This window comes from Melopsittacus undulatus, chromosome 4 (genome assembly GCF_012275295.1).
Source record: "Melopsittacus undulatus isolate bMelUnd1 chromosome 4, bMelUnd1.mat.Z, whole genome shotgun sequence".
NCBI classification, from domain to species: domain Eukaryota; kingdom Metazoa; phylum Chordata; class Aves; order Psittaciformes; family Psittaculidae; genus Melopsittacus; species Melopsittacus undulatus.
In genome coordinates, this window is record NC_047530.1 from 18,754,792 (window position 1) to 18,780,943 (window position 26,152).

Below are 26,152 nucleotides of genomic sequence, written 5' to 3' on the forward strand. Positions count from 1 at the left end.
TATCTTCCTCCATGCTAACTTCCACTTTGCCTTCAGTTCCCATCTAAGGACTCATCCTTAACAGTTTTAGCCAAGATCTGCTTTGGGACTACACAGTGAATGTGTCATTCTAGCACAGGTAGTTGAGATTTGATGCAACAAATCTACATGTTAAGTGGTAGTAATTCCAATCAAGGTATTAAATTATATTTCAAATTCAAGCATATTAATTTAAAATCTACAGTTATCAAAGAAATACAGGCATGGGTTTATTTTTATTCCATCAGATTGCTAGGATTGTTTATCACCATAGGAACCTACTGTAACACTCATATAAGAAATTTCATTCTCTGTTAGTTCATTAGCCTTTTTGCTCTTTGAATTTGGATTTCAAAACAAAGCCATTTCAACATGCTGAGTGACTGAATGAAATGTATTATAAATTTGAGGTAAATGATGTTGTAAAACACATTTCACTGGAACAATGCAGTTAGATTTGGAACAGTTTAGGATGTGATCTTGTATGTTAGGTTCAAAAACATCCTTGGATGATGGAAACTGAGCTGTCTGATGGAAACTGAAAAGTTGAGAAATTCCTCACTAATTATCATGTGCCACAAGCACATGTGTTTTGCAAGGTAATAAGAAGCTTCTAGAAAAGTTCATCAAAATTAAGGAGAATGGGAAATCACAAGATATCCAGACAATAGACTGGTCAGAATCCCATTACTGGAGCTTTGAAAACTAGATTAAAAAAAACCCTAAGGTCATGTCCAGCCCATCAGATAAAGCAGAGCAGAGAAGCAATTCAAGACCTGGGGTAGTAATCACCTATTCCAGCCTACACTAGAGCACTATCTGGATATAGCAGCTCAGCTAAATCCTATTTAGTCCCATTACTCCACGGTGCCTACATTAATAAATCTCACTTTGTGTACCTTGGAAGTCCTACAGCATACTCCCATCCACTTCCTGCTCTAGGTTTAGTACAGATGGATTCCATTTAAAGGCTTGTGGGCTTGAAGGGGTAATGAAGGACCTAATGCAAGACAAATGATGCACCCTACATGACTGTTTTCTGGGACTGTACTACTGTTTCTATGATTTTTCAGCTGGAATTTACACCATTTTCTCTTTTTGTTTTGGCGAAGCACATCACAACACCTTCCTGAGTGGAGATAAAGTAGGAAGGCTGCCTGGCTACAACTCAGCTTTCCACTGTCTTGCTAAAACAAATCCTGACTTTGGCTAAGGTCCTGCAGCTCAAAGCAAACTGCCCGATCCTTACACTCCTATAGTCCCAGGGATGATTACTGCAGGCATTACTGGCCACTGCTGCTATTGCTTTTACAGACTTGAAGGCTGTAAGGGATAGAAAACACCAAAATATTCAAACCGGTGCTCAAGTTCTTACGTTTATCTTGTCTCCTGATCTTCTGTAACATGGGGTTTTCTGGGAAGTTCGATTAGATGCAACTACTGGTGTCCAGATGCAGAGGTTCCTGAAATCCTTCCACTGTTTTAAATAGGTTTTGGATCCAAGCCTAAGTTTAGGTAAGTCTTTACCAAGGGAAAATTGTTAAAAACCCAAGTCGCAGATGTTATAGCCATATTAATTATCTAGCTAAGCAGCCACTACTATCTTACAGATGAGAGAACACTGCTTACCAGAAGTCGAAGATTATGCCTCTAACTGCATTTTTATAATCTATAAAAGCAGACATGCGGAAACTATGGAAGGAAATTTCAGTAATTAAAGCATAGGTTCTCCTAATTCACTGCAAAGCATCATTAAAATCTAATGAAACTGTAGTGGAATAATACAGGATTCTGGCTTAACTGCAAGGAGATAAATGCAAATGAAAGTTGAATTTTCACATGGTTTTGAGATTACATGATAGGACTGAATGCATTTACAGTAGTTTACGCTATAAAAGCTCACTTTTAACACTGCATGAATCAGGATTGGGAAGTTAGAGTATTAGTGTATAAGAAGTTAACATATTACGGAATGTGACATACTGAAGCATAAGAACCAAAGAATCATAATCCTTGTTACTGAAAATAGTTGTATCTGTGATGGTATCCAAATTTTACAGCCCATGATTAGTAAGATAACTGTTATTGCACCAGCATGATGTAAGACTAAATTTTTCAGTGTAGCGACTTTATCTTGGCATATCTGAGCAAGCTGCATCATCATCACATAACTGGCAATAGATTCAACTGAAGGAAGAACTTCAAACCTCTGCAAGCACTAGACATTTTAAGATACTAATCTGCCACGACACTTTCTTACGCTCCCTCAAACTTTTAAGTTCTTAGGAGTGCAACCTTCACAGAAACTGGAAATTGAATGACTAATTTCAGCTGATGTGTGTCAGGTCCACAGAAGCCACAGGAGTGTCACTGATCTCCACTAACTAAAAACCTAGACCTAAAACTTTTATTTTGCCTGCCTTCAAGATATTGCAGTTGGAAACCTACCCATCTGATTTCAGTTCTCTAAAATATCCAAGACTACTCATTGCACATATCATGGGGAAAGGCGACAATTCACTTGGTCTGTCCTGGCACACAGTAAATCACTCTCCAAAGATTACCTTCTACTTAATCAGCTTTTGAAGAAACCTAAATGACCTGTCCTTTCTGAAAGCTAAAGTCCTCTTGGACTTCTACCACACATGACTGCCAGCAGTGCCACATTTTCTGTATCTCTCTACCAAAGACCTTAAGTTCTAGCCATGATATTTTAGCTCAAGGAGATCAATCTCTATTGCCATTAAATCCTATACTAATTACACTGATGGATACATCGATGTCCTGGGTATCAGCAAAAGTCCAAGCCAATCAAACTCATTTCATTGCAACTCACAGATGCCAATAATTTTCAGAATAATATCAATGTAGGTTAGACATCAAATTACATTCACAAACTAATTTGAAGACCAATTTCCCATTGATTTCAATTGTTAAGTATATTAAAATTATTTAACATTTAGGCAAAGAAAGACTGGAAATCTGAAAACATTTACCATAATGGAAAATAAACGCATATTTCCAAAGCAGCAAAGCAGTCTTTTTTTAAAACATCTAGGTTTAGATCAAAACAAACAGAATAATGGAGAAGCATGCAGTTAAGGACTTGTTAGTAAGTTATATGCTGTTATATAGTCCTGTTTCTAAGAATGTACACAGTGGACACAAAACTCTTGCTGTCTAAATTGTTACCTCATGTACTCATACCTTCTCTGTGTCAATTCCTTTAGACATGGACCAGGTTGAGACAATATAATCCATGACTCTTTCACTAAGGCCTTTTGGGACTTGATATAATTTTAGGAAATCCCTCACGTTGTTCAGCATCTCATGGTATCGGTTGGTGTTGGCATACATTTGCTGGAAAATGGTGGTGACGTTTCCAAAAATAGTTGCATAAAGAAGAGCTGAAAAAACAAAAGGTGATTAAAAATAAATATGTAAGCTCCAGTTATTCCTACTTATAATTCAAGGATAACATCAAAGAATTTTATGTATGGTTACAAATTACTGCAAAGACATAGATGCAAACTGAAAAATTCTATTTATGTGTATACTCCCGCACACATATATGTACAGTTATTTCTTGAATTTACCTATATGGCTCGTATATATTTACAAATTCAGTCATACAGATAATGTCAACACATGGAATTATTTAAAAGCAGACAGTGCATTTTAACTCTACGCTCTATCCTAATCCAAACTAATTTTCAAATGTAGCTTCAGCCTGGCAGCAAACCCTGAAGGCACTATCCAAAGAACCATGCTGAACTCTTGTAAGACCATCTTAGTTAGCATGTGCTATGAGTGAAGAATGGCCTCAGTCCCAAAGAAGAAATGAAATGGAGAAGAAAGGAATCTGGAAAGCCTGTAAAGGAGCTACCTATACAAGTAGGGTCCTGTGTCAAAAGCCAAGATATGCACAAGAAAGATTCAGAGTGGCATTTCACAGTCCACTTTCACAGCCAGTCGCAGCAGACAATTTGAGTATGTCACATCAACTCTGGATGCCAGCTAATGATTTCAGTGAGAAAAAAACGGATGAAGGAACAACAGAAAGTTTTATTGCTGAAAGCATATGATTAGGACAGAAGGAGGACAGAATAGGAAGCACTACCTCAAACCCATTCCTGGAGTTACCTTCTCTTCTGGTTTGATTCTCCTCTTTCTACATGTGCCACCATTACTGTCAAGCTCAGCAAGCTGAGTTGCACAATACCAAAGAATGGCATGCCATAACTGAGAAAATAACATGCTTTAAGTAAGCCTTTCCAACTGAAAAGGCATAAACCTCCATGTATTATTACAAGTGTGATACAGTGAACACTGATGGAGAGTGAAAGCTAAATTTGGCAAAGCATTTAAGCAAAAACTTAAATGCACACCTTTACTGGTGCTGTCATAAATAGTGGTGGATGGAAAGATTCTTCTAAAGTCAAGCAAGTGCAAGATGCCCTATTGAATCACAATGTAATTACCTTTGCAAGCAAGCCCAAAATTACATTCTTCCATTAGGCATTACAGATTTTGCAGAAAACAGAATTATTCTGGTATCTCATAACACCAATGTTCAGCATTACTTCTGCTCTTGACGTTATCAAATACACAGAAATGTGCCTGTCATTTTTAATAATCTTTGTTCAGAGGTGCTTTATAGCAGAATATCGCTACGCATTTCCATATGGCTTTTTTGAAAAGCAGCTGCAGCCTACAAATGGCAAGAAATAACCCACTGTGAAAGGAAAAAGTCTTCCATCTCTCAGTGCATAATGCCTTCCCTCTATACAACAAAATATTTCTACCTCATTCAAGAAAACTCACTTTGTTTCATACTAATTTACTATCATTCATCACACCTATTTGAGAGGTCACATTAAAAAAAAAAAAGCTGCCTTCCTAAAACTGTATAATAAAAAAATTGTACTTCAGTTTCTCACAGTGCTTTTTGCTACATCCATATAAAAATTAGATGCTGAAGTTCATCAGAAATGTAATGTTGATTGTTTTACCAAAGTCCTGGAATATTTCATCTTGACACACAAGAACATACCAAACAAGGTCGCATAATGTGCAGCAAAGTCAAACACGAGGTTTCAGTTTTTAGAAAACACAGCAGATTGATACTGTATGTGATATCCAGAAATAAAGCTTTTTGCAAAGGTAGGTTTTCACAATGCTTTACTGATTGTTGCATCATACCTGCTAGCTATAGAAAGGTTTCCTCTATCTCTATAGGCATTCAAATATATAACAACAGTCAAAGTAAAGAGTATGTGGATTATAAAAAAGTCCAGATTGATGAATTCCACCTGACTCTTCTCTTGTTTTTTTTTTTTTTCATCTTTTTCCATTCTTTTGTGTCCTGGGTTCAGCAGTAGCAGTCATGTTTTCTCCTTCTTAGTAGATGGTGCAGTGCTGTGTTTTCATTTTCGGGCTGGGAACAGTGCCGATATCACCTATGTTTTTAGTTACTGCTCAAATGTTTGGTCAGGCCAAGGACTTTCTGAGCCTCATGGTCTACCAAGGAGGAGGGGAAACGGGGGGGAAGCAGAGACAGTACACCTGACCCAAACTAGCCAAAGAGGTATTCCATACCAGAGCACATCATGCCCAGGAGGTAACAGAGAGTTATCCAGAAGGGTTAGTGTTCTGGGGGGTTGGAGGAGGTATCAGTTGGTGCTTGATCAGGCTCAGTGGGGTGAGTTATTGGTCGGCAGGTGGTGAGGTGTCATATTCTCTTCACTTGTTATTTCCTTTATCATTATTATTATTATTATTATTATTATTGGTAGTAGCAGTAGTGATGTGTGCTATACCTTAGCTATTAAACTGTTCTTATCTCAACCCGTGGGAGCTACATTCTTTTGATTCTCCTCCCCAACTCTCCGGGAGTTGGGGGAGGGAGGGGGGGAGTGAGTGAACGAGCTGTGTGGCTGGGTTTAAACCATGACATTTTGGACTGTTGTAGAAGGGAAAAACTTGATGAACTGTCACTTCTAAGTGCAACATCCCGTATCCTTCTGAAGAACAGTTGCTGATTTATCATGAACTCAGCTCATCAGATATGTGAGTGAACAATACTTCTTGTCTCCCTCTCTGATGTTAGATGCACCTGCAAATTACTGTGACTACAAATGTAAAGAGAAGCTGGGACTGTCCCCAAAATGTAGTTACAGCTAGACTGCATATGCAGTTAAAATGCATGAGACCCAAGTGACCATGCAAACCTACACAGAAGACCCAGGCTAACTAAAAATGTGACAGTTCCCTGCAAGGTCAGGAAAAGAGAGATTCAACTCTGATACCTCCTAGGTTGAAAAGAGCGAATGATACCATGGTGAAAAGAGCTTGTCTGAAACAACTGGCACATATTACCTTCTCTGCAAAAAAAAATTACTCTTTGGAAGAGACAATTTGTAGAAAATAAACAGTCAGAAGAGAAATTCTAGTTCTGTGTCTTCTAATACAGCATTCTGTAAAGTTTTACTTAAAAGAGTACATATGTTCAAGAAATTAAGGATAGGATAAATCATTGGATCAAGCCTGCAAAATCACTGAAAGCATTACCTAGCAGTATCTCACTAAGCCAGAATTCAGGAGCCTACATGCTGTAAAGTCAGCACAGACAAAATCAGCATTATCTCTGTGTCGGAAATGAAAGCCTTCCTTTGCCTCTTATCAGAAATGGTAAAGACACATGGTTGAGTTCATCTAAATATTCCTCTTCTCTTCCAGGTTACTGCAAGGTGGGCCTGTGTCAAATATTTAAAAGGAACCTACTCAGATCTACCCAGCTTTGAAGCTGTGCCTCAAATACTCTCCTTTGCCTGTGGTCCTTCCCTACACCAACACTGGTAGCTGCTGAGACCCATTTGCAGGTTTTGAGCAAATTATCGTAATCCGGCATAGACAATCCATCTCTCTGTAAATCATCTCCCAATCCCTGGGGGTTTTACATTACTCCAGTTCTCCTCCTTATCCCACCCAGGAAGGAGAAAAGCAGGAGGGATGGGAGAGGTGGGGGTGGGAGGGGGTGAGCCAGCAGCTGCATGATACTTAGTTGCTGGCTTGGTTTAAAAACATCACAATCTGATACATAGAAAAGAATGTCATTTAAAAACCCCTACTATTTATTGTTTTGCAGGTCTTGGTATGCAACAGAAGAAATCTGTGCAGATAAGGAAATAATACATAAATAATTTGCATTGTATTTGTGACACCTGTTGTGACACTACAGGGAAAGGATCCTCTGCTTGGGAGAGTCTAATGAGAAGAGATCAGTCTGCCTTAAAAGTACAATTTACCTGTCTTTGCTCTTCACTACCCAACTTTCAGCTGGGGTAGTTGCGCAAGCTGCAAATAGGAGAGATGGGACAGCACAGAGAGGTGAGCTGGAACACCTCCTTAGTTGGCCGGCATGTCTCAGCTCTGGAAGCTGATCACCTACAGAGCAGGTTGGATCCCCTGCTGGCAAGCATCTAAAGCTGCTGTTGCCTTTTTCAGCCTGTGAAGGTTTAAGGCTCTTCATCAATAATCCTTAATGCCTGTAGTTAAGCAAACAAAGATTTCTCAGAGCATCCCTATTTAATGAGCAGATGCTGAAGTGCCAAGTGTGAACCTTCCTACTCACCTTTAAAAAACAAAGGCAGAGGAGTGGTACCAAGGGCATTTCACTTTTTCTGGATTTTAATTATTTTTGGCAGGCGTAACTGGCAGTAAAGATCATTTGCAAAAGGTTCTGAAGGAAATAAAATACTGTGCCTCTCTTGCCAGTAAGAGAATTTAAATGATCTCTAAAGAAATCTCTAAAGGTATACATACACTTCAACAGTTTTAATTTAGTCTCCCTTGTTACAAGAAACGGGAAAGATGATGCTACAGAGTTTCTTGAAAGGTCTGGATAGGTCAGATTCATTTATTCACCTTCTCTTTTATGAACTGCATTTCTCCAGACATTTCCTGTCATGTTCCTACAGTCATGCAATATTTATTTACTTAATTGCCCCATGTGTGTAAATCTGGAAAAGTCTTTACTAGATTTCATAGAGATCAATTTGATATAATGATACATAAATACTTTTTCTGGGTCCTAAAGGTGAGGTAGGTGGTTCAACTGTTGTTTTTCTTTCTATTTTTACTCTTCAGTGTTGAAAAATATCCTCTAATTAATGTACAAGGGTCTCAGCACTATATATTTTTATATATAAAAAGTGTGTTACTGTATTTGTACCTACATAAACCATTTTTAATGATTTATTAATACTGTTCTATAAATCTTTTGCTTGTTTAAAAACAAGGATCTTTCTAAAATAAAATTATTATATTGCATATAAATTATTATATTTAGCATACAGTCAGATTATGCTGACTGTACACTAAATATGTCCAGAAAGGAACATCTGTCTTTAGAACTGAAGGCTTGCTAGAGAGATCAAATTTTCCCTACAGTCTGCTCTATGCAAGATTATTATTAAGCTAAGCATATACAATATGCCTCTAAATTCTAGTTGTAAAGAAAAGTGGGTGAGGTGAGGTGTCAGTCTCTTCTCCCAAGTATCGAGTATACCAGTCTTCACTGGCAAAGTCTTCGGAGGCAGATGCAGGGACTGTGAGAACAAAGACCTTAGGCCCACTATAGGAGAGGATCTGGTTCAAGACCATCTTAAGAACCTGAACATACACAAGTCATGGGATCTGATGAAATCCATCCGCGGGTCCTGAAGGAGCTGGCACATGAAGTTGCAAAGCCACTGGCCATCATATTTGAAAAATCATGGCAGTCAGGTGAAGTTCCTGATGACTGGAAAAAGGGAAATGTAACCCCCATTTTCAAGAAGGGGAAAATGAATGATCCAGGGAATTACAGACCAGTCAGTCTCATCTCTGTGCCTGGCAAAATCTTGGAGCAGATTCTCCTGGAAGGCATGCTAAGGCACATGAAAAACAATAAGGTGCTTGGTGACAGCGAACACGGTTTTACTAGGGGGGAAGCCTGCCTCACCAATTTGGTGGCCTTTTATGGGCGGCTACGGATCCGATGAACAGGGGTGGAGGAGTTGATGTCATCTACATGGACTTGTGCAAAACGTTCGACACTGTCCCACACAACATCCTTGTCTCTAAATTGGAGAGACATCAATTTGATAGGTGGACCACTCGGTGGATAAAGAACTGGCTGGATGGCCACACCCAAAGAGCTGTGCTCAGGCATCGGTGTTGGGAGAGGTCTTGTTCTACATCTTTGTCAGTGACATGGACAGTGGGATTGAGTGTGCCCTCAGCAAGTTTGCTGATGACACCAAGCTCTGTGGTTCGATTGATACACTGGAGGGAAAGAATGCCATCCAGAGGGACCGTGACACGCCTGTGAGGTGGGCTGATGCCAACCTCATGAAGTTTAACCATAACAAGTGCAAGGTCCTACACCTGGGTCGAAGTAATCCCAGGCACAGCTACAGGTTGGGCAGAGAAGAGATTCAGAGCAGTCCTGTGGAGAAGGACTTCGGGGTGCTGGTGGATGAGAAAAAGAACGTGAGCCAGCTTCAGTGTGCACTCGCAGACCAGAAAGCCAACTGTATCCTGGGCTGCATCAAAAGGAGTGTGACCAGCAGGTTGAAGGATGTGATCCTGCCCCTCTACTCTGCTCTCGTGAGACCTCACTTGGAGCATTGTGTGCTGTTCTGGTGTCCTCAACATAAAAAGGACATGGAACTGTTGGAACAAGTCCAGAGGAGAGCCACGAGGATGATCAGGGGACTGGAGCAGCTCCTGTATGAAGATAGGCTGAGAAAGTTGGGGCTGTTCATCCTGGAGAAGAGAAGGCTGTGTGGAGACCTCATAGCAGCCTTCCAGTATCTGAAGGGGGCCTACAGGGATGATGGGCAGGGACTCTTCATTGGGGACTGCAGTGATAGGACAAGAGGTAACAGGTTAAAACTTAAACAGAGGAAGTTTAGATTGGATCTAAGGAAGAAGTTCTTTAGTGTAAGGGTGGTGAGGTACTGGAATGGAAGTTTTGAATGCTCCATCCCTGGTCAGGTTTGACAGAGCCTTGGGTGATATGATATGGTTTAGTGTGAGGTGCCGCTGCCCATGGCGGGGGGGGGGGGGGGGGGGGAGTTGGAACTAGATGATCCTGAGGTCCTTTCCAACCCTAACTATTCTATGATTCCATGATTCTATGATCAAATGGTAGGACAAGCACTGATAGCCTCAAATTTGCCAGTGGAGGATTAGATTAGGAAGAGTGTCTCTCTGAAAGGTCTGTAAAGCACTGGAACAGGCTGCCCAGGGATGTGGTGGAGTAACCATTCGTGGAGCTATTGAAAAGACGTATATATGTGGCACTTAAAGACATAGTTTAGGAGTGGGCTTGACAGTGTTTGGTTTACAGCTGGATTTGATGATCTTAATGGTCTTTTCCAACATAAATCATTCTATGATTCTATAAGGCCTTGATGCTGGAAAAACATAGATACTCATTTTCTCATGCTGAGGCTAGTTGCAACTTCTTCAACGAAGTTTTGGAATGAGGTATTCCTGAAAGATTATTATTTTAACAATTTTAAAGCAATATCACTCAAGGGAGATTCAATACAAACTCCAATATAGAGATATTAGATACAACTAGATAGAAGCACAGTACCCAAATACCTGATTTACTATTTTAAAATCTGAGTAGTTTTCTGTTATTTCTTTCCACTTCACCTTAATACATCTGATTACATTGCAAAACTTTTGTAGATGCTATTTGATGTGACAGCTGGCAGTACAGTGCAGTGTCCATCTCAAGTTCACTAAGATGCAGCAGCAGCAATAGGCTGCTGCTGTCACAGTATTGGCTTTCTTCAAATCCATTAACATTATTCAGTGAACCATATTATTCTGAATAAAATAATCCTTCTAAGCCCCCTTCCTTATCACGGTTTTATAGCACTTTCTTGATGCCAGCCTCAGCCTCCCACCTCCATCCCACAGCAACACCTGCCTGCCAGCCATGCTAGTGAACGCACCACACAACCCCATGGTTTTACAGGTCTTCAAAGACCAATTTTGATTTTGAACCATTGGCCCCAACAAACCTTGTGCTGTTAAAATACACTCCCCCATTCCAGCAATGATGGCACCAGTTTTACACCACTGTTCCATTAGTGTTCTAAGTACAATTACTACCCATTAACAGGGAGGAGATAACAACACCAGAGCATATTAGTTTTCAAAGTCTACTTCCAAAAATACCAAAAGCAAAGAAAAAAAATCTTTCCTCCAACTACCCCTGCCATCTTATCACTGCACTATCCCATGCCACATAATCCAATATATTTATTGTCCCACAAGCCCAAAGTATGCATTGTTACATCCACTTTGCAAACGAGAAGGTAAAGGACAAAGGTCTGGATTCAGCAGCTAACTTCAGCTCTGAACTTACCGCCAAAATCATCTGCCTGCTGAAATCAAGGGGGAGTTGGATGCAAATTTGTCTAGGCTAACGCATACCATGGTCAGTCTGATTTCATCATCATCACCATGGCCTATACGCTCCTGCATCCAGAGGTATACTCAATGTTGCCAGTACAGGGAGGCGGTGGCCATCCATGCGTTCCTATATGCCATGCTGCAGTCACATAAAATGTATGGCTCCTCCATGGGTCCAGCTGACATTCACCCCTGTTTTCCTGACTCAACACCTCCCTGATACTATAGTAATGCAAACTCTAAATTAAGAGGATAACAATAATGGAGGGCTGTAAAATCCTTTTTTGATTGATATTTGATGAGGACAAAATAATTATGTAATTAAGATCATCAATACTATACTGTAGGAACTTACACTTTCTATTCTTGCCTTTAGAGGGGACACTTTTTGCACAGCAGAGTGGAACAGCTGCTTTGGAAAGAGTTAACTATTTTGCATACTTTATTCATAAATTCATATTTATTCAAAGTAAGTGCTTTCAACTGCACTTGTATAGTCACTAATTTTTAAATGGTGAAACTGTGAGATGGGTTTGTTGTTTTTTTTTTTCATGAGAGCACTTAGCTAACAGAAAATATTTACTTTAAAGCTCCAATGGCTCTCCACCATGCAAATGTGCAATATTTTTGCATGCAGTTGCAATCCAAGACCGGCTGAAATGGTATTGTAAAACACAGTCTTAAATTAAGGCTACTGTTGTCCACAGCCATCAGTGTGTTTGGCTTCTATCCCTGAGGAAGTGACGGACATGATCTAAGGCTGGTTAAGACTAGTCAGCAGCATAGTTATCAAAACTACACATTGCCCTCCCTGAGCATCAGGGTCCACCAGGTGCCTGGGTCTGATGATCCAGATGTTAACCAGATTGAAATGACAGCTCACACACATCTTTCCTTCTCAACAATGTCTTCCACAGCCAGCCTATGTTCATTCACCTGAGAAACGGTGCTAGCCATCAGAAACACCACTCAGAACAGGTTCAGTGGTCTCCTCTGGGCATTTGGATGCAATTTCATGCACTTTCTTCCAACTGGAAAGCTTTATATGTCTTGGGTCTGCTAGGGTCCACTTCCACTTCCTCGTATTAATAAAGAGTGTTAAGCATCATATGGGAATGCACATCCTGAAAATGGCTGCAATTACACTACAGCAGGCAGCAGGGCAAACAGCATTACCCTGTGTTAAATAAGAGGCAAAACCTCACTTTGCCTGAAAAATCCTTGTCTTCTAGTAAAGGGCCCTTAATTATGGTTTTGTTGTTGTTTTTTTTTTTTTTTTCCCTAGGAGCTCTGGAATAAGAGGCTGAGTTAAGGCTTCTTCTACACATTTCATCCACTCTGGAAGCTGGGTCTAATGGATCACAGCTTTTGGTGGTGAAGATTATGGGAGGAAAATTTAGGTTTCCATTTATAAGAAAGAATAACATAAGCACAAATAATAATTAACTAGTGAGCTAAACCATTTCTTATACTAATGCTTCATAGTTCCTGTTTCTTCAGAAATCCGTCACCTCCTTACCAAATGGCACATCTATCATTTCACACGCTGCATAAAGTCTTGTGTAATGGCAAACGTTAATTACAATGCAATCACTTTCCTAAAGGAATTACAGCAGGTGCAGAAGGAAAGCAGAGAGGCAGAAGATGACCAGAATTCATGAGAATTATGCTCACCATGTATGCCAGCAGCCCCATAGCTCTATCACTTTGCTCCATCTCTTATTTATCATTTTTTCCATTTTGAGTATTATCTTTAACATTAACTCATTTCCATGTAAATCTCACAGTATTTCAAAAAAAGCTGACTCGTGTCTGTCAAACAATCATCTACCCATCACATACATCTCTCCCCCTCTCCATCAAAGAAATAAAGAAGCTTCTTTCCCAGAGAGCTGTCTTTACTGTCCTGTGCTGGCACCTGTGGATCAAAACCATCCCACACGCTTTCCTCACTGTGCCTCACCATGCCTAAACTGTCATCAGTAACAGGCTCAGGACACAAAGGGTCTCCAGCACTATGGAATGGAAGCACAGGAACCAAAGGGATCATCTCCAGAGAGAAGTTCTCTGAGCAAAGTTGGCAGCTGTCAGTATTACCATGTGAAATAATTTGACAGCTTGTTGCCAGATTTGAGCTGCGAGGATTTTCTCTTGCTGATACTTTTCCTTTTTTTTTCTGTAATATTTTTAAGTGATTTTTTTTTTTTTAGTGGGACACCAAGTTCTTGTCACATTAAGATGAACCCATGATAGCAATGTTGCTAGAGGCAGGCTGCCAGAACATCACTTGCACCCTGAGGAACACCACCTAGATTGCCTGTCTTGTTAAAATATAATAGGAAATTTGTAAACATTCCTTCAAAGTGCTGGACTATACTAGAAGATGTTTCTACCTCTCTGCTCCTAATTCTTTTCTCTGTATATGCCAATGTAAAAGTTTTTTTCTGTATAAACCTACATGTTGGTATATTTTAGATTTTCACAAATATACATATATATGTATATGTATATGGGTATATGTACATATACCCAGATATACCTGTATGTAAGTATAAAGGTGAACACACATACAATATGAAAAACCTCAGAGTTTCTGCAGCTTCTAATTTCCCTTTTCCTTTCCTAATTTGCTCATTCTTTCTATTCCTTACAAATCTAACTTCACTTATATAATAAAGCATTCAACTTTATCTCAGCACAATTAGTAAAAATGGATTTGGGACAATCAGAACTACTATTCCAGCCATAAAACACAGGCCACACATAGCCTTGAGAGATGTGGTAACCACACCTGTTAACATAACAGTGCATACTTAAACAGCATCTCCCTGAAAACATTAATGACATAGAGCATAGGTAAAGCACGCTGTTCCAGTTCAGTATCTCTTTCTTTGTGTATTTTAATTCACCAACCTGAACTTTGTGCAGGTAGATTTTTGTGTGTATTTATAGGGTATTTTTATAAAAAAAAAGGAAAAAATAAATTACTTAACTGTTAATACTAAAGGTGACAAATTTAGAGATGCTCTTTGCATCCTATTATTTTGAGAATAATTTTGCTTTGTAAAATGATAACAAAACTGGCATCATTGAACTGAATGATAATGTTTCTTACTCATCTCAGTCACCTACAGAAGCACCTTTCCTCTAATTTTCAGTACTGCAAATTCAGCATCTCTGGATAGATCTGAGCAGAATTTTCCATACAAAATTTTCTATGTGATGCTGGCAGTCTGTCTCAACTTAAATTTGCCTTTCCTGAAGTATTTACACTAAAACCAAGGGAAGAAGAAACAAAACACCAAAACACCGCAAAAGAAATACAAAGCAACCAACAACCAACCAAACAAAAAAACCACACACACACAAAAAAAACACCAACCAACCAACAAAAATCCCCAAACCGTAAAAACCACAACAAAACCACAAAAAGTTGAAACATTTCACCTCTAGGTTTTATAAAGCCAAAATAATTCTTAGCAAAACATTTTGCCTCCAGTCTTCTGATTTTAAACCTCTGAAATCTGAACAATGGGAGAAAATCCTATTTGGACAAAAAAAAAAAAAAAAAAGAGTCTTAACAGGCTAAGAAAAACTGGCACTTCATTGTCTTCACACACCTCCCCCAATCTGTATTATAATGGAATATTTTACACAAAACCAAACCATGAGTTCCTAGCACACTGCTACCAATCTCAGCCAATGCAAACCCTTTTTTGCCCAATTTATCAGCACCAGGTTTCTATTTTATCAGAACATTTGTGCACATGACTCGTGTAAAGCCTGCTCCCCACTCCCGGTAAAGGCAATGCTTGGGTAGGCTGCTTCTCAGGGCTGGACCTCAACACCTGTCATATTTTGCTGGAATGATGCTGGTTTTGTTTAAGAAAACCCCACACTAACATTTTCAAGCTTTCAAGGTGAATTAACTTTACTTTTATTATCCACTTTGAGAACATGTCCTTCATCACAGTATTGATTGTGGCAGACACTGAGCTGTCATTGAGCCTGACAGCTTCTTCAGAACTTCTTTGGTGATTGTCTTGTAAAATAGTCAATAGCCAAGTGAAACTTAAGTGCAAAAATGAGCATGTTTCTCACTTTCATACTCTGAAATCGTGCTATTCCATACTGCATCCTACCAAGAGGAGGGGGGAGGAAAAAGTTGACATCAAATTACTATTCAACATTATCAGTTAACTCTTTGTGTATCCAAAGTATATCATAGAATCATAGAATAGTTAGGGCTGGAAAGGACCTTAGGATCATCTAGTTCCAACCCCACTGCCATGGGCAGAGACACCTCACACTAAACCATGTCACCCAAGACTGTCCAACCTGGCCTTGAACACTGCCAGGGATGGAGCATTCACAACTTCCTTGGGCAACCTGTTCCAGTGCCTTACCACTCTCACAGTAAAGAACTTCTTCCTTATGTCTAACCTAAACTTCTCCTATTTAAGTTTGATCCCGTTACCCCTTTTCTTATCATTACAGTCCCTAATGAAGAGCCCCTGTCCAGCATCCTTATAGGCTCCAACAAGAAACAATGAAACAAGAGCTATCTGAATACTGTATTAAGCACATTATCTCCAGCTCTTTCCACCAGTCCCACAGCTCTCCACCTCTTCTTTCTAGATAATACCAAGAATAAAAACATTGTTGGAAATATTACTAGCCACTGATGCTCTCCTGGTAGAAGGGGTTTGAGCATATTCAACACAACAACAAAAGTTTGCATAAATTGGCAAACTAAACCAAATAAAATCTGGCTTTTCATTTCAGCCTCTGTGCATGTATTGCAGAACTATTCACAACTATGAGAGACTGGAAAAGTGTCTTTCTTTCCTGGCAGCAGCCTCTGGAGCTCTCCTCCTCCCTGTCCAACTTCTTCTGATCAGCATTTGTTTCTGTCTGACCACCTTTCTGTATTTTTGCTCCCTATTCCAGGAAGGAGATGCTGGAATTAGATTTGCTGCATTACCATTCCTACATTAACACTAATTTCACCAAAGTCAACAAAATTACACTGATGTCTGGAGCGGAACTGATGAGAATAACTGAGTGCATTTTATCACTTTCCTTTAACAGTTTTGTGGTTGTTTTGTAGCATTTTTAAATGTCCTGTGAAAGGCCTACACAGATGTGTATAGTGACAGAAGCGATATGCAGCATCACACCAATTGCGCATCTAAGCCAAAATTCTTCCTCTGACTGCAGCCCTTTCTGGATACTTATGATGAGAGTACAAGACGGAAGGTGCATGGGCCATCTCTGCTCTGGGCTCCTACTTCCAGATTTCCATGAACCTAGAGACCAGGGACTTTTTAAACTGCCCATTGCTTCCAGTCCATGGTCACTATTAGCCACCAACCAGACATCTTAACCAAGAATATTGGATGAAGCCTTGGGTGACATGGTTTAGTGTGAGGTGTCCATGGCAGGGGGGTTGGAACTAGATGAACTTAAGGTCCTTTCCAACCCTAACTATTCTGTGATTCTAATATCCCTTTCCACAAATTCATTTATGTTTTTTTCTCACCAAAACATTATGTGACATTGCATTCTGCAAGTCTGGCTGCCCCAGCCTTTACACTGACAAATCCCAACTCCCCTTCTGCTAAAGTGAGTAATTGCTCATCTTCATCTCCTGTGAACCACTCTTTATTTCTGTAAGCTGTCCTCCACTGTCTTTTTCTCAGTCATGAAAAGCCCTTGTCTACTGTATCTCTCCATCTGAGAAGGTCATTCCATGCTTCATTCTTGCCACCTTTTAGACACCCTTTTTAATCCTACAAAATCTTGTTTTAGTACAGTGCAGTGTGCTGCAAAAACATTAATTTAGAAACCATTATTTTGTGGGTATAGCTAGCTATTTTTTGCCTACGTGTACTCATTTGCATGCACTGACACTGAATTTCATCTGTGCTTTTCACAGTCACTTCTGAGGTGGGATTGCTGTATCAAACTAGAAACTCTAATCTGAGAATTAAGCAGAAAAAAAGACCTGAAGGGAGAAAAAAAATGCACTTAGATACAACTATAGGTAATGAACAACAACAACAACAAAATCTGGGCAAAATTCAATTGCTTCTGAATTTATTTTAGGTTTATATTAGCATCACGGATGAGTTCCCAATAATTAGGAAGATTTTATCATCTTTCTGCTACCAGCAAGACTGATTATTTCCCAGAGCAGGGCAGATGTAGGCAAAGCTGTTCTTTCTTGGATTTTATCCAAGAATGACTAAGCCAACCCTAGAAGTCCAGTGAAAATAAATGAGAGATTTGACAGAATAAAAATGTCCAAGATGTGATCCAACACAACAGTTACAGGATGTCTCTTGAACATTAACTCTTGAGAAGCATTAATTTTTTAAGTACATGTTTAATCCTCAAGTTTAGCAGCCTGTGTCACACCATTGCATGCACCAATAACAATGCTGAACAGCTATGGTCCTTATTCAAGGAACAGCGAGATCAGCTAAGAATGTAAAAGGTTAACTGGCTTTTGATGGCTTTGTTCATATGCTGACAGCTGAAGGAATTACTGCAGGGATTCTCCCCCCACTTATTTTGCCAATACATGAAGCATCCTCAGGTGCTCCTCAGCCAAAACTGGGCAAGTACGCTATTAATTTCCTTTGTTAGGGGCAATGACACCTGAAATTATAAACAGAATAGGGATTATATGGGGAATGGAGAGTTTGACAGTACTGTCAGTTTTTTTGGTCCATCTGTATTAATAACCTAAACCAGCTAGTGCTACTAATACAGGAAGTTAATAATTCACATTGAGTTGTTCCTATCACTGAAGACTACAGTGAGTAAGAGACACTTGTAAACCTTGCAGGATGAAGTTTTCAGACCCAATGAAAATGGAATTCAACAATCCATTTATTAGCACATCTTTTTAGGCCTTCCAGCCTTCTTGTTCACAAGCTCCTGTAGAACAGTACATTAGATTTATACTGAACTATTAATTGTAGTTGACTTTGCAAAGCTGTTTCCTTTACATTTTTATTCAGTTTTGCAAACCCAGTCCCAATGGAGTTAATTTTATTTCCCACAGTTTGTTTGATCAAATTGCAAATATTTCCTTTAATCTTTAAGGCAATCAGATTTAGTATCTATGAAGAAAAGCCTCTTCATCTCCTCTACTGATGGCTTGGGAGAAACGATCTTTCACATATTTCTCATTTTATGCAAGTGTTTATTCCTGCAAGTACATATTAGCAAGCATAATATTAACACACATTGACCTAACCTAAATAAAAACACTTTGAACCAAATTTGCAAGCTCACCTGCTTTGGTTCTTAATGATATTAATCTGAACTCATTTTTCCCAGAGGTTGTGATCAGTAATTCACTGAGGTCAACAGAAAGTAGCTGCTGAGATAAGTGAGTTTTAGGGTTGGTAATAAACATTTATGTGCACCTTTTCCTTTGAGAATCTGTACAGGAAATTTCCCAAAGGAAAAAGGCCTTTGGGAAACTATTTAAATTTTCTTCATGTCTATTAATTTTAAATTATAATAATAACAACAACAGCTATCACAATTACTCTATATTTGACATTTATACATACATTTTACAAAGATAGATAGATTATTCAATTTTGCTACATATCTGTCATTTACTTCAATTGTCCCTGTTTTATTTTTCACTGAAAATTCAGAATGAAGTGTTTTATAAAATTGAGTCATTTTCTGTTTTTAAAAATTATTATTCCCCATTTTATTGTTTTGCCACTTTTTTCCTAGAGGAGTACGGTAAAGTTTAGCAGAAAAATGGGAGGAAGTATCACCTGTGCATTTTCTAATCCGAATTTGTTGTTTTAGATCTTCTAAAGTGAAAGTAGAAACCCAAAGTCTTAATTGTTTACTATATTCTACATTTTGCATCACCAAAGTGAAAGTTTTTTTAAAACCAGAGTAAGATTTTCCCTGATTTCTTTTAAAACCTTTCCAGCAGAATATAAAGGCAAGGATTTTTTTAAGTTTTTTTCCCCAGATTCTTTCTAGTGTAAAAAAAATATGAAAAGCATAGTAAGAGAATGAGCAAGAGAGAACTTTTCTATAATCTGGAAAACAGGGCCACATTAGTTGGGACATACAAAAAAAAAAACCATTTCAAAATATGTAATTTCCAATAAAAATATATTTTTCAACAAAACTAAGGGTTTGACTAAATACGTTGTGTATTAGATGAATAAGTTTCTACCACAATTTTTTTTCACTATCTCATTCATTCCTTCAATTTCTTCCTCCTCTCCGCACCTCCTTTCAGCCCCTGCTAAAGTCTTCCAGAAGTGATGTAGCATATTTTTTATGTTGTCTATAAGCTTAGCTGCCTCCCAACTGACATCACTCTAAGTTGTTTTTCTTCATTTCACTCAATGTTGTTCCTAATTATTTAACCTAACTGATCAGATGCCTCCTCTGGGTAGAGTTGGTTGATATGACACTGGAAGAAATTACTACATATTTCTCCATCCCTCGATCTTTCTGAAGAATTTATACAGAACATCTTGCTTTCATCAACTCCCCAGCTTAGCACACATTCATAGAATATAGTTGATGATGTAACCCTTACAGCCAGGTTTCATGGGAATAATAGGGGTAAAAATGTTGGGGTTTGGGTTTTTTTTTCATAAATTTTCTCCTGCTAATACTGGCCATGATCACACAGCTTTATAGAATCACAGAATAATTTAGGCTGGAAAAGACCTTTAAGATCATTGAGTCCAACCGTTAACCCAGCACTGCCAAATCCACCGTTAAACCATATCCTTAAGTGCCACATCTACATGTCTTTTAAATATCTCCAGGGATGGTGACTCCACCACTTCCCTGGGAACACTGTTCCAATGCTTGACAACTATCTTTATATCCAATCTAAACCTCCCCTGGCTGAACTTGAGGCCATTTCTCTTTGTCCTACCACTTCTAACTTCGGAGAAGAGACCAGTCCCCACCTCACTACAACCTCCTTTCACATAGTCACAGGGAGTCGTAAGGTCTCTCCTGAACTTCCTTTTCTCCAGACTAAACACCCCCCAGTTCCCTGAGCCATTCCTCAGACTTGTGTTCCAGGTCCTTCATCAGCTTTGCTGCTCTTCTTTGGCTATGTTCCAGCACCTCAATGTCTTTCTTGTAGTGAGGGTCCCAGAAGTGAACACAGGATTCGAGGTGCAGCCCAGCCAATGCCGAATACAGGGAGATGATCACTTCCTTAGTCCTTCTGGACACACTATTTCTGATACAAGGATGCTACTGGCCTTCTTGGCTACCTGGGCACACTGCTGGCTCATGTTCAGCTGGCTGGTGACCAGCACCCCCATAATTAACAGGCTCATTAACTTCTGCCTTGTTAAGGCTCCTACTACGAGTTAGTAGGGATACCAAAGACTCAGCACTGCTTAAAGGATGAGGTTCTGCCTGGTTTCTATAACCTGGCCACCACATGATGCTCCCCATAACTTGGCTTCAGCCTAAGACACAGGACACATGGCATCACCCAAAGAGCGTCCAGGGTGTTAGCCCACCTGCTACACCAAAGACACAGACAACTTGCACACTCCACCTGCACATTTGCCCTCAAATTCAGTCAAAATAGAGGCAGAGAACATACTGTCCTGCATCTGCCATCACCTTCCATGTGCCACCTTCATCACAGTTCAGTTGAGCAGAATGGGCTGCTCTCATGACAAACAACCTATTACTGCTCAAATGCTGGCCCTAACTCATGCCATATCTTTATCTACACCTGTGATAGAACATTGGATTTGAGGCATTGCAAGGCAGAGACACTCTTTACAAGTTTCCAGACAGCAAAGCACAGGTAATCAAGACAACAGCAACAATTAACCTTATAGACAACTTCCTCCCTAATGTTTTGAAAGCACCCACGAAGAAGAGAAGTTTCCAGTATCTTTGTGACCATGTAGAAACCTCTTCCTCCTCAAAACAAGGAACATGGAAGGTGGCACTTACCTGAAAATGTAATGAGTGGCTGCTAAAGGTAGAAGAGGTACAATGGGCTGCTCAGAGTCAGGACTATGACTTTGTTGGGACAGAGGTGGGTTACAGCTGAGTGGTTTTGTAAAGCCCTCTCAGCATTCGCATCAATAAAAAGTAGTGTGCTTTCAAAAACATGGAGGAAACAAGATGTAGTTTACAGTAAGGTGATATCTAAGAAGCTGGAGCCTAACACTGAAGTTTCAGGCAACCTTCTAATAAGAGCAATATGATTTGAGGCAGTGAATTTCAGAGAAGTTAATGGCTTGGGATGTTTTAAGGGCCCTGTGGCTCTCCAAGAGCTTTACAATTGCTGAAAAAGGAGCACATTGAGAGAACCTCCTGCAAAGAGCAGGAACACAGTAAGAAGCTGTGATCCCTTGCTAGAAGTCCCAGATGATGCTTGGCAACCCCAGCTCCTCCTGCCTGATGACTAAGTCACCCCAAACCTCCATCCCAATTGCTTCACAACCTCCCCTACCTTATGGCCCACACCTTTCCAACCAGGAAATTCTCTTAAAAACATTAAATGAAGCCAAAGCATGTTAAGTATACACCAAGCAGCATTTACAGCTCATTGTCCACAGTCTGTTTTGGACTGGTTTTGGCCAGAGATCACATTGCTTATATTGCAGTATGCTGGACATTTGTGTACAATTTAAAGGACCACAGTTGGTAGCTGAAGCAGTTTGAAATACACAGCACAGACAATCCTCAGGGGGTATTTTCCCTGTGAAAGTTGCTAGTGAAACAAAGCACAAGTTATACCTGCTTATTATTATTATCACACACCACTAGAGCTCTGGTTCTGCTCTTCAAATTTACCTACTTAATACTGCAGAACTGATACAGATTGGAAATAGACAAGCTTTTTATGGTAAGAAAACTAATTTATTTTAATTTTTCACATTATTAACAAAATTGCTGAGTAAAACCTGCTTTTATTTTTATTGATAATGCTTCATCCACAAGGCAAGGATGAGAATTGTGGAAGAAGCTAATGAAATGTTAATTAACATGTCAGATAAATTGCCCCCAAAGTCCTTGATGTTATCTCAGTTTACCAGTTCAGAGACATGAGGCTATTATTAAGTTTCATTTTTTTGATTATTATTTTGGGCAGATTAATGTGAGATTCTAGGACTGCTTTATTTACCTCAGGTATTTATTTTCATTTATGAAAGACATTTCCGAGTGCTCTAACCAAAGTAACAACAAATTAAAATTCTGAAAAGCTACTGTTTACTGATTGTAATTAGTAAGAGTTTGCCCATCTCCCATCTCATTTACACAAAATGAATGTACAGTCCATTTCCAGGCCCATCCTCTACAAGTAATCAGCAAACATAAGTACTTTAAAGAACACACACTGAGATGGACTGAGTAGAGGATGAAATATGATGCTTTCAACCCTGCCTGGAACCCGCCACCGACGCACAGACAATTTAAGCTAGTCTATGCCCATCCCACAAATCACCTCCTGTCTTATGCAGGCATAGAGTCATTAATTGCTCTAGAAGTAGACAAGACCAAAGTAATGAATGTCACTGAGCAGAGTCAGTGTGAAGCATACATGGCAGAATATGTCCTCTTATGTCCTCCCTAGTGAACAGGTGTATGTACATTAAGGACAACAGGCTGCAGAAAATCATGCTGCATGGCCACAAAGAGTCACCTTGATGGAAAGGGAAGTTGCCAAAGATGTACAAAAACATGCATTAGTCAGCACACCAAACACTTACTGGAAAAAAAAAAAAAGGCCAACAAATGCAGAACAACAAATATGCTTTATTTACCCACAGCTTTTTTTGACTCTCTCTGACTGCTAAAGCTGTATGTTTGGTCCCATTCATGAGCTGGTGTCCCAGGCTGGTTTACTCTGCCATTTCCAGTTATTACTGGAATGAGACATTTTGCCACTGTCTTTTCCAGGGACTGTTAGAAATTCAGAATCTGACCTTTCCTTTCTCTCTCCTCCCTCTCCCCAAGCAAAGCTTGATATTTACCTCCTTTATCTTCAAAAACGTTTAGAGACTGATGTGCCTCAGATTTTCTCTCTCCTAGGAAACTATAATTTTGAGATCAAACTGGAAAGAGGAAATAGTTTTAAAAATTGGGAGGTAGATTATGGTGATAGGAATTACGATTAAATCATTTTTCCCTATTTTATAATGCACTAGGTAACACTAAAGAATAAAAAACTCAAAGCAAAGGATGCTTACTGACAAAAATCATACATCAGTTTGTTCCATATGGAATTTATCAGCACATAATAGAAGGAAGGGGACACAGACTGCTAACAAGTCTTTAAAAAATGTTTTGGCAAGAATAATTAAATGCTTCCTCTTTCACAAATTAGCTTCTTCTACTGAACTAATATTATTCCTCAAAAAATTTAACTAGCTTAATAATTTTCCAATCCACTTGCTAATAAGAGATTTCTGCAATACTCCAATGGTATTTTCATGCAGGGCATTCAGACTTCAAGAGTCATATTGAATATCTTTGTATTTAAACTCATAAGGATGTTCAGAAAAGTTACTGTTGTGGCACAGTTCAGTATTAAATTACTATAAGCAGCTACAAAGAAACTGCTCATCTAGTATCCTGATCTTCCTTAATTACTGGAGGAAGAAAACTCTCTCCATTTTCATCTCACGATCCTTACATAGGCTGAGATGACATCTGAGAAAGGCTATTGACACATTTACCATGTGTGATCTTCCACATGATATCTTTCATCTTTCTTCAGAGAAAAATAAAGGATAGTATTTCTCAGTATCAACCACTAAAGGTATATATACATATCATGGTCTTTCAAAAGCAAGTATGTTTCTCACCATTTCACCTACTTTATTTCAAATAGAAATTGAATCATTCAAATTGCTTTTTTAAAAAATCATTCCAAGGGCAGCACACCACATTCACAGAGAAGCAGTGACTTTGTCCTATGCTTAGATCTAAAGTATAATTGAATACTATACTGTTGCTGATGAACTAGCTCTGTAGGCTGTTCACCATGTCTTTGTAACCAGCAGTTGGTCAGGGAAAAGAAGGTTACCCAGCACTTCATTTTCCTAACTAAAGACAATTTTTAACAGGTTCTATATTTGTGGGTAGTATGAAAAGAATATTCTGTGTAATGCCTTCTCTTCAGAGAAAAGTGACAAAAGAAGTTCTAGAGATATAACATAAGCATGGCAACAGAAGTATCAAGCTCCAATCATATCAATAGTCTTTCCCTATAAGGTGACAGAAGTTCCTTTCAATAATCCCCTGCTAAGAAAGAAAAGAAAGGGAAGTAAAGGTGGATAAAAGACAAGCAATAAGGACTGAGGTCCTTATTTCATTTGTAGTAGTAATTCTTCAAGTTGTTAGTAAAAAATGGTTTTCAAATCCTTTTACCTTCATTACATGCACATTTCATGATCTATTTGAAATCAATACAGAAAAGCTGCCATCTATTTTGAGAAACCAAAAATTGTCTAAATCCACACTGTTTCACATTATCTGCATTATTGGAGGTGCTGAATTAACACTGTTCTGACAGCAAAACTGCAGACTGATTCCTTTGCCTCAAGTAGCTTCAGAGATGTATTTGGGAGATGTGTATTGATTTTAGCACCAGCAGAAGCAAAGACAGAATGACAGGGAAAGGCAAAAGAATTTAAGCATTTAAGCACTGTTATGCTTTGTTATCCTAGGACTATTTTTGACTGAGAAAAGAAATCAAATAATGAGTGATAAAAGATCTCAAGAAGTCAGCTGCACCCAGATGGTAAATGCAGGTGCAACCTTCTCCTCTCTGTCCATATGCCAAATAACTACCTGACTGTAGCTGTTTTCAGCTGCCTGTTTTCAGCTTCTCTTCTCAAGAATGATACTATAGCTGCTGCTCTTCCCCAAAATAGCAGTAAACATACAGTGAAAGCCATTTGAGAATAAAAGCCTATTAGTTACACTAAAAAGTGTATCTTTTCTCAATATGAAACATTCTTATTTTCTTTATTCTTCATAAGTTTAAAATGACTATAGCATTTTTCAGATGTTTTACAACTGCACATTAGTGCTCTAGGCAGTTCTTTCAAAATTTGAAAGAAAACCCTCAAAAGTAGCAGTCATTTGCACAAAAGAAATACAATCTTGATAATTTGATTTTTCAAGAAGCAAGACATCTTTTAAAATACCAGTTTTGGAAGCAGCATTCAATTTAAAAATTTACTTTTTCTCATAATCTGATTATGTAATTGCATTAAAAGCTCATAGCCACCGAAATTTTGGAGAACAAAATGCAGGACAGGGTACTGCAGATGAAAGTTTTGCCATAATGCCAGAGTATTTCAGCATAAAGTTTCAGAATGGAAAATTTTACTTGGGTGAGTGCCTTTCAAAGTGGAAACAGGACCATTGCTAGGGTCTTCAGACAACATGAAATAGATCCAAACAAGCACAAGTAGAAAACAAAGGTTAAGCAAATTCAGATGCCTACATCATTGTGTTGCAACAAGGACTAACCCTGGAATTACTCAGAATTATCAGCTGCTTCTCTTTTTAATCTAAATATTCCCAAGTCACCTTCAATGCTGCTTTTCTAAAGAGACAAACAGCCTTGGCAAGGATATGGGATGGACCAGGC

The 26,152-nt window shown here is 38.9% G+C and overlaps 1 protein-coding gene across 1 annotated transcript in view; it reads right to left on the reverse strand.

Annotated features, from left to right (window-relative positions):
- Positions 1-26,152, reverse strand: part of KCNH5 (potassium voltage-gated channel subfamily H member 5) — a 158,049-nt gene that overhangs the window by 50,607 nt on the left and 81,290 nt on the right. Inside the window, exon 8 of the mRNA XM_034062113.1 lies at positions 3,226-3,425. Within this exon, the coding sequence (XP_033918004.1) occupies positions 3,226-3,425 (200 nt within the window). The remainder of the gene's footprint in view (positions 1-3,225; positions 3,426-26,152) is intronic.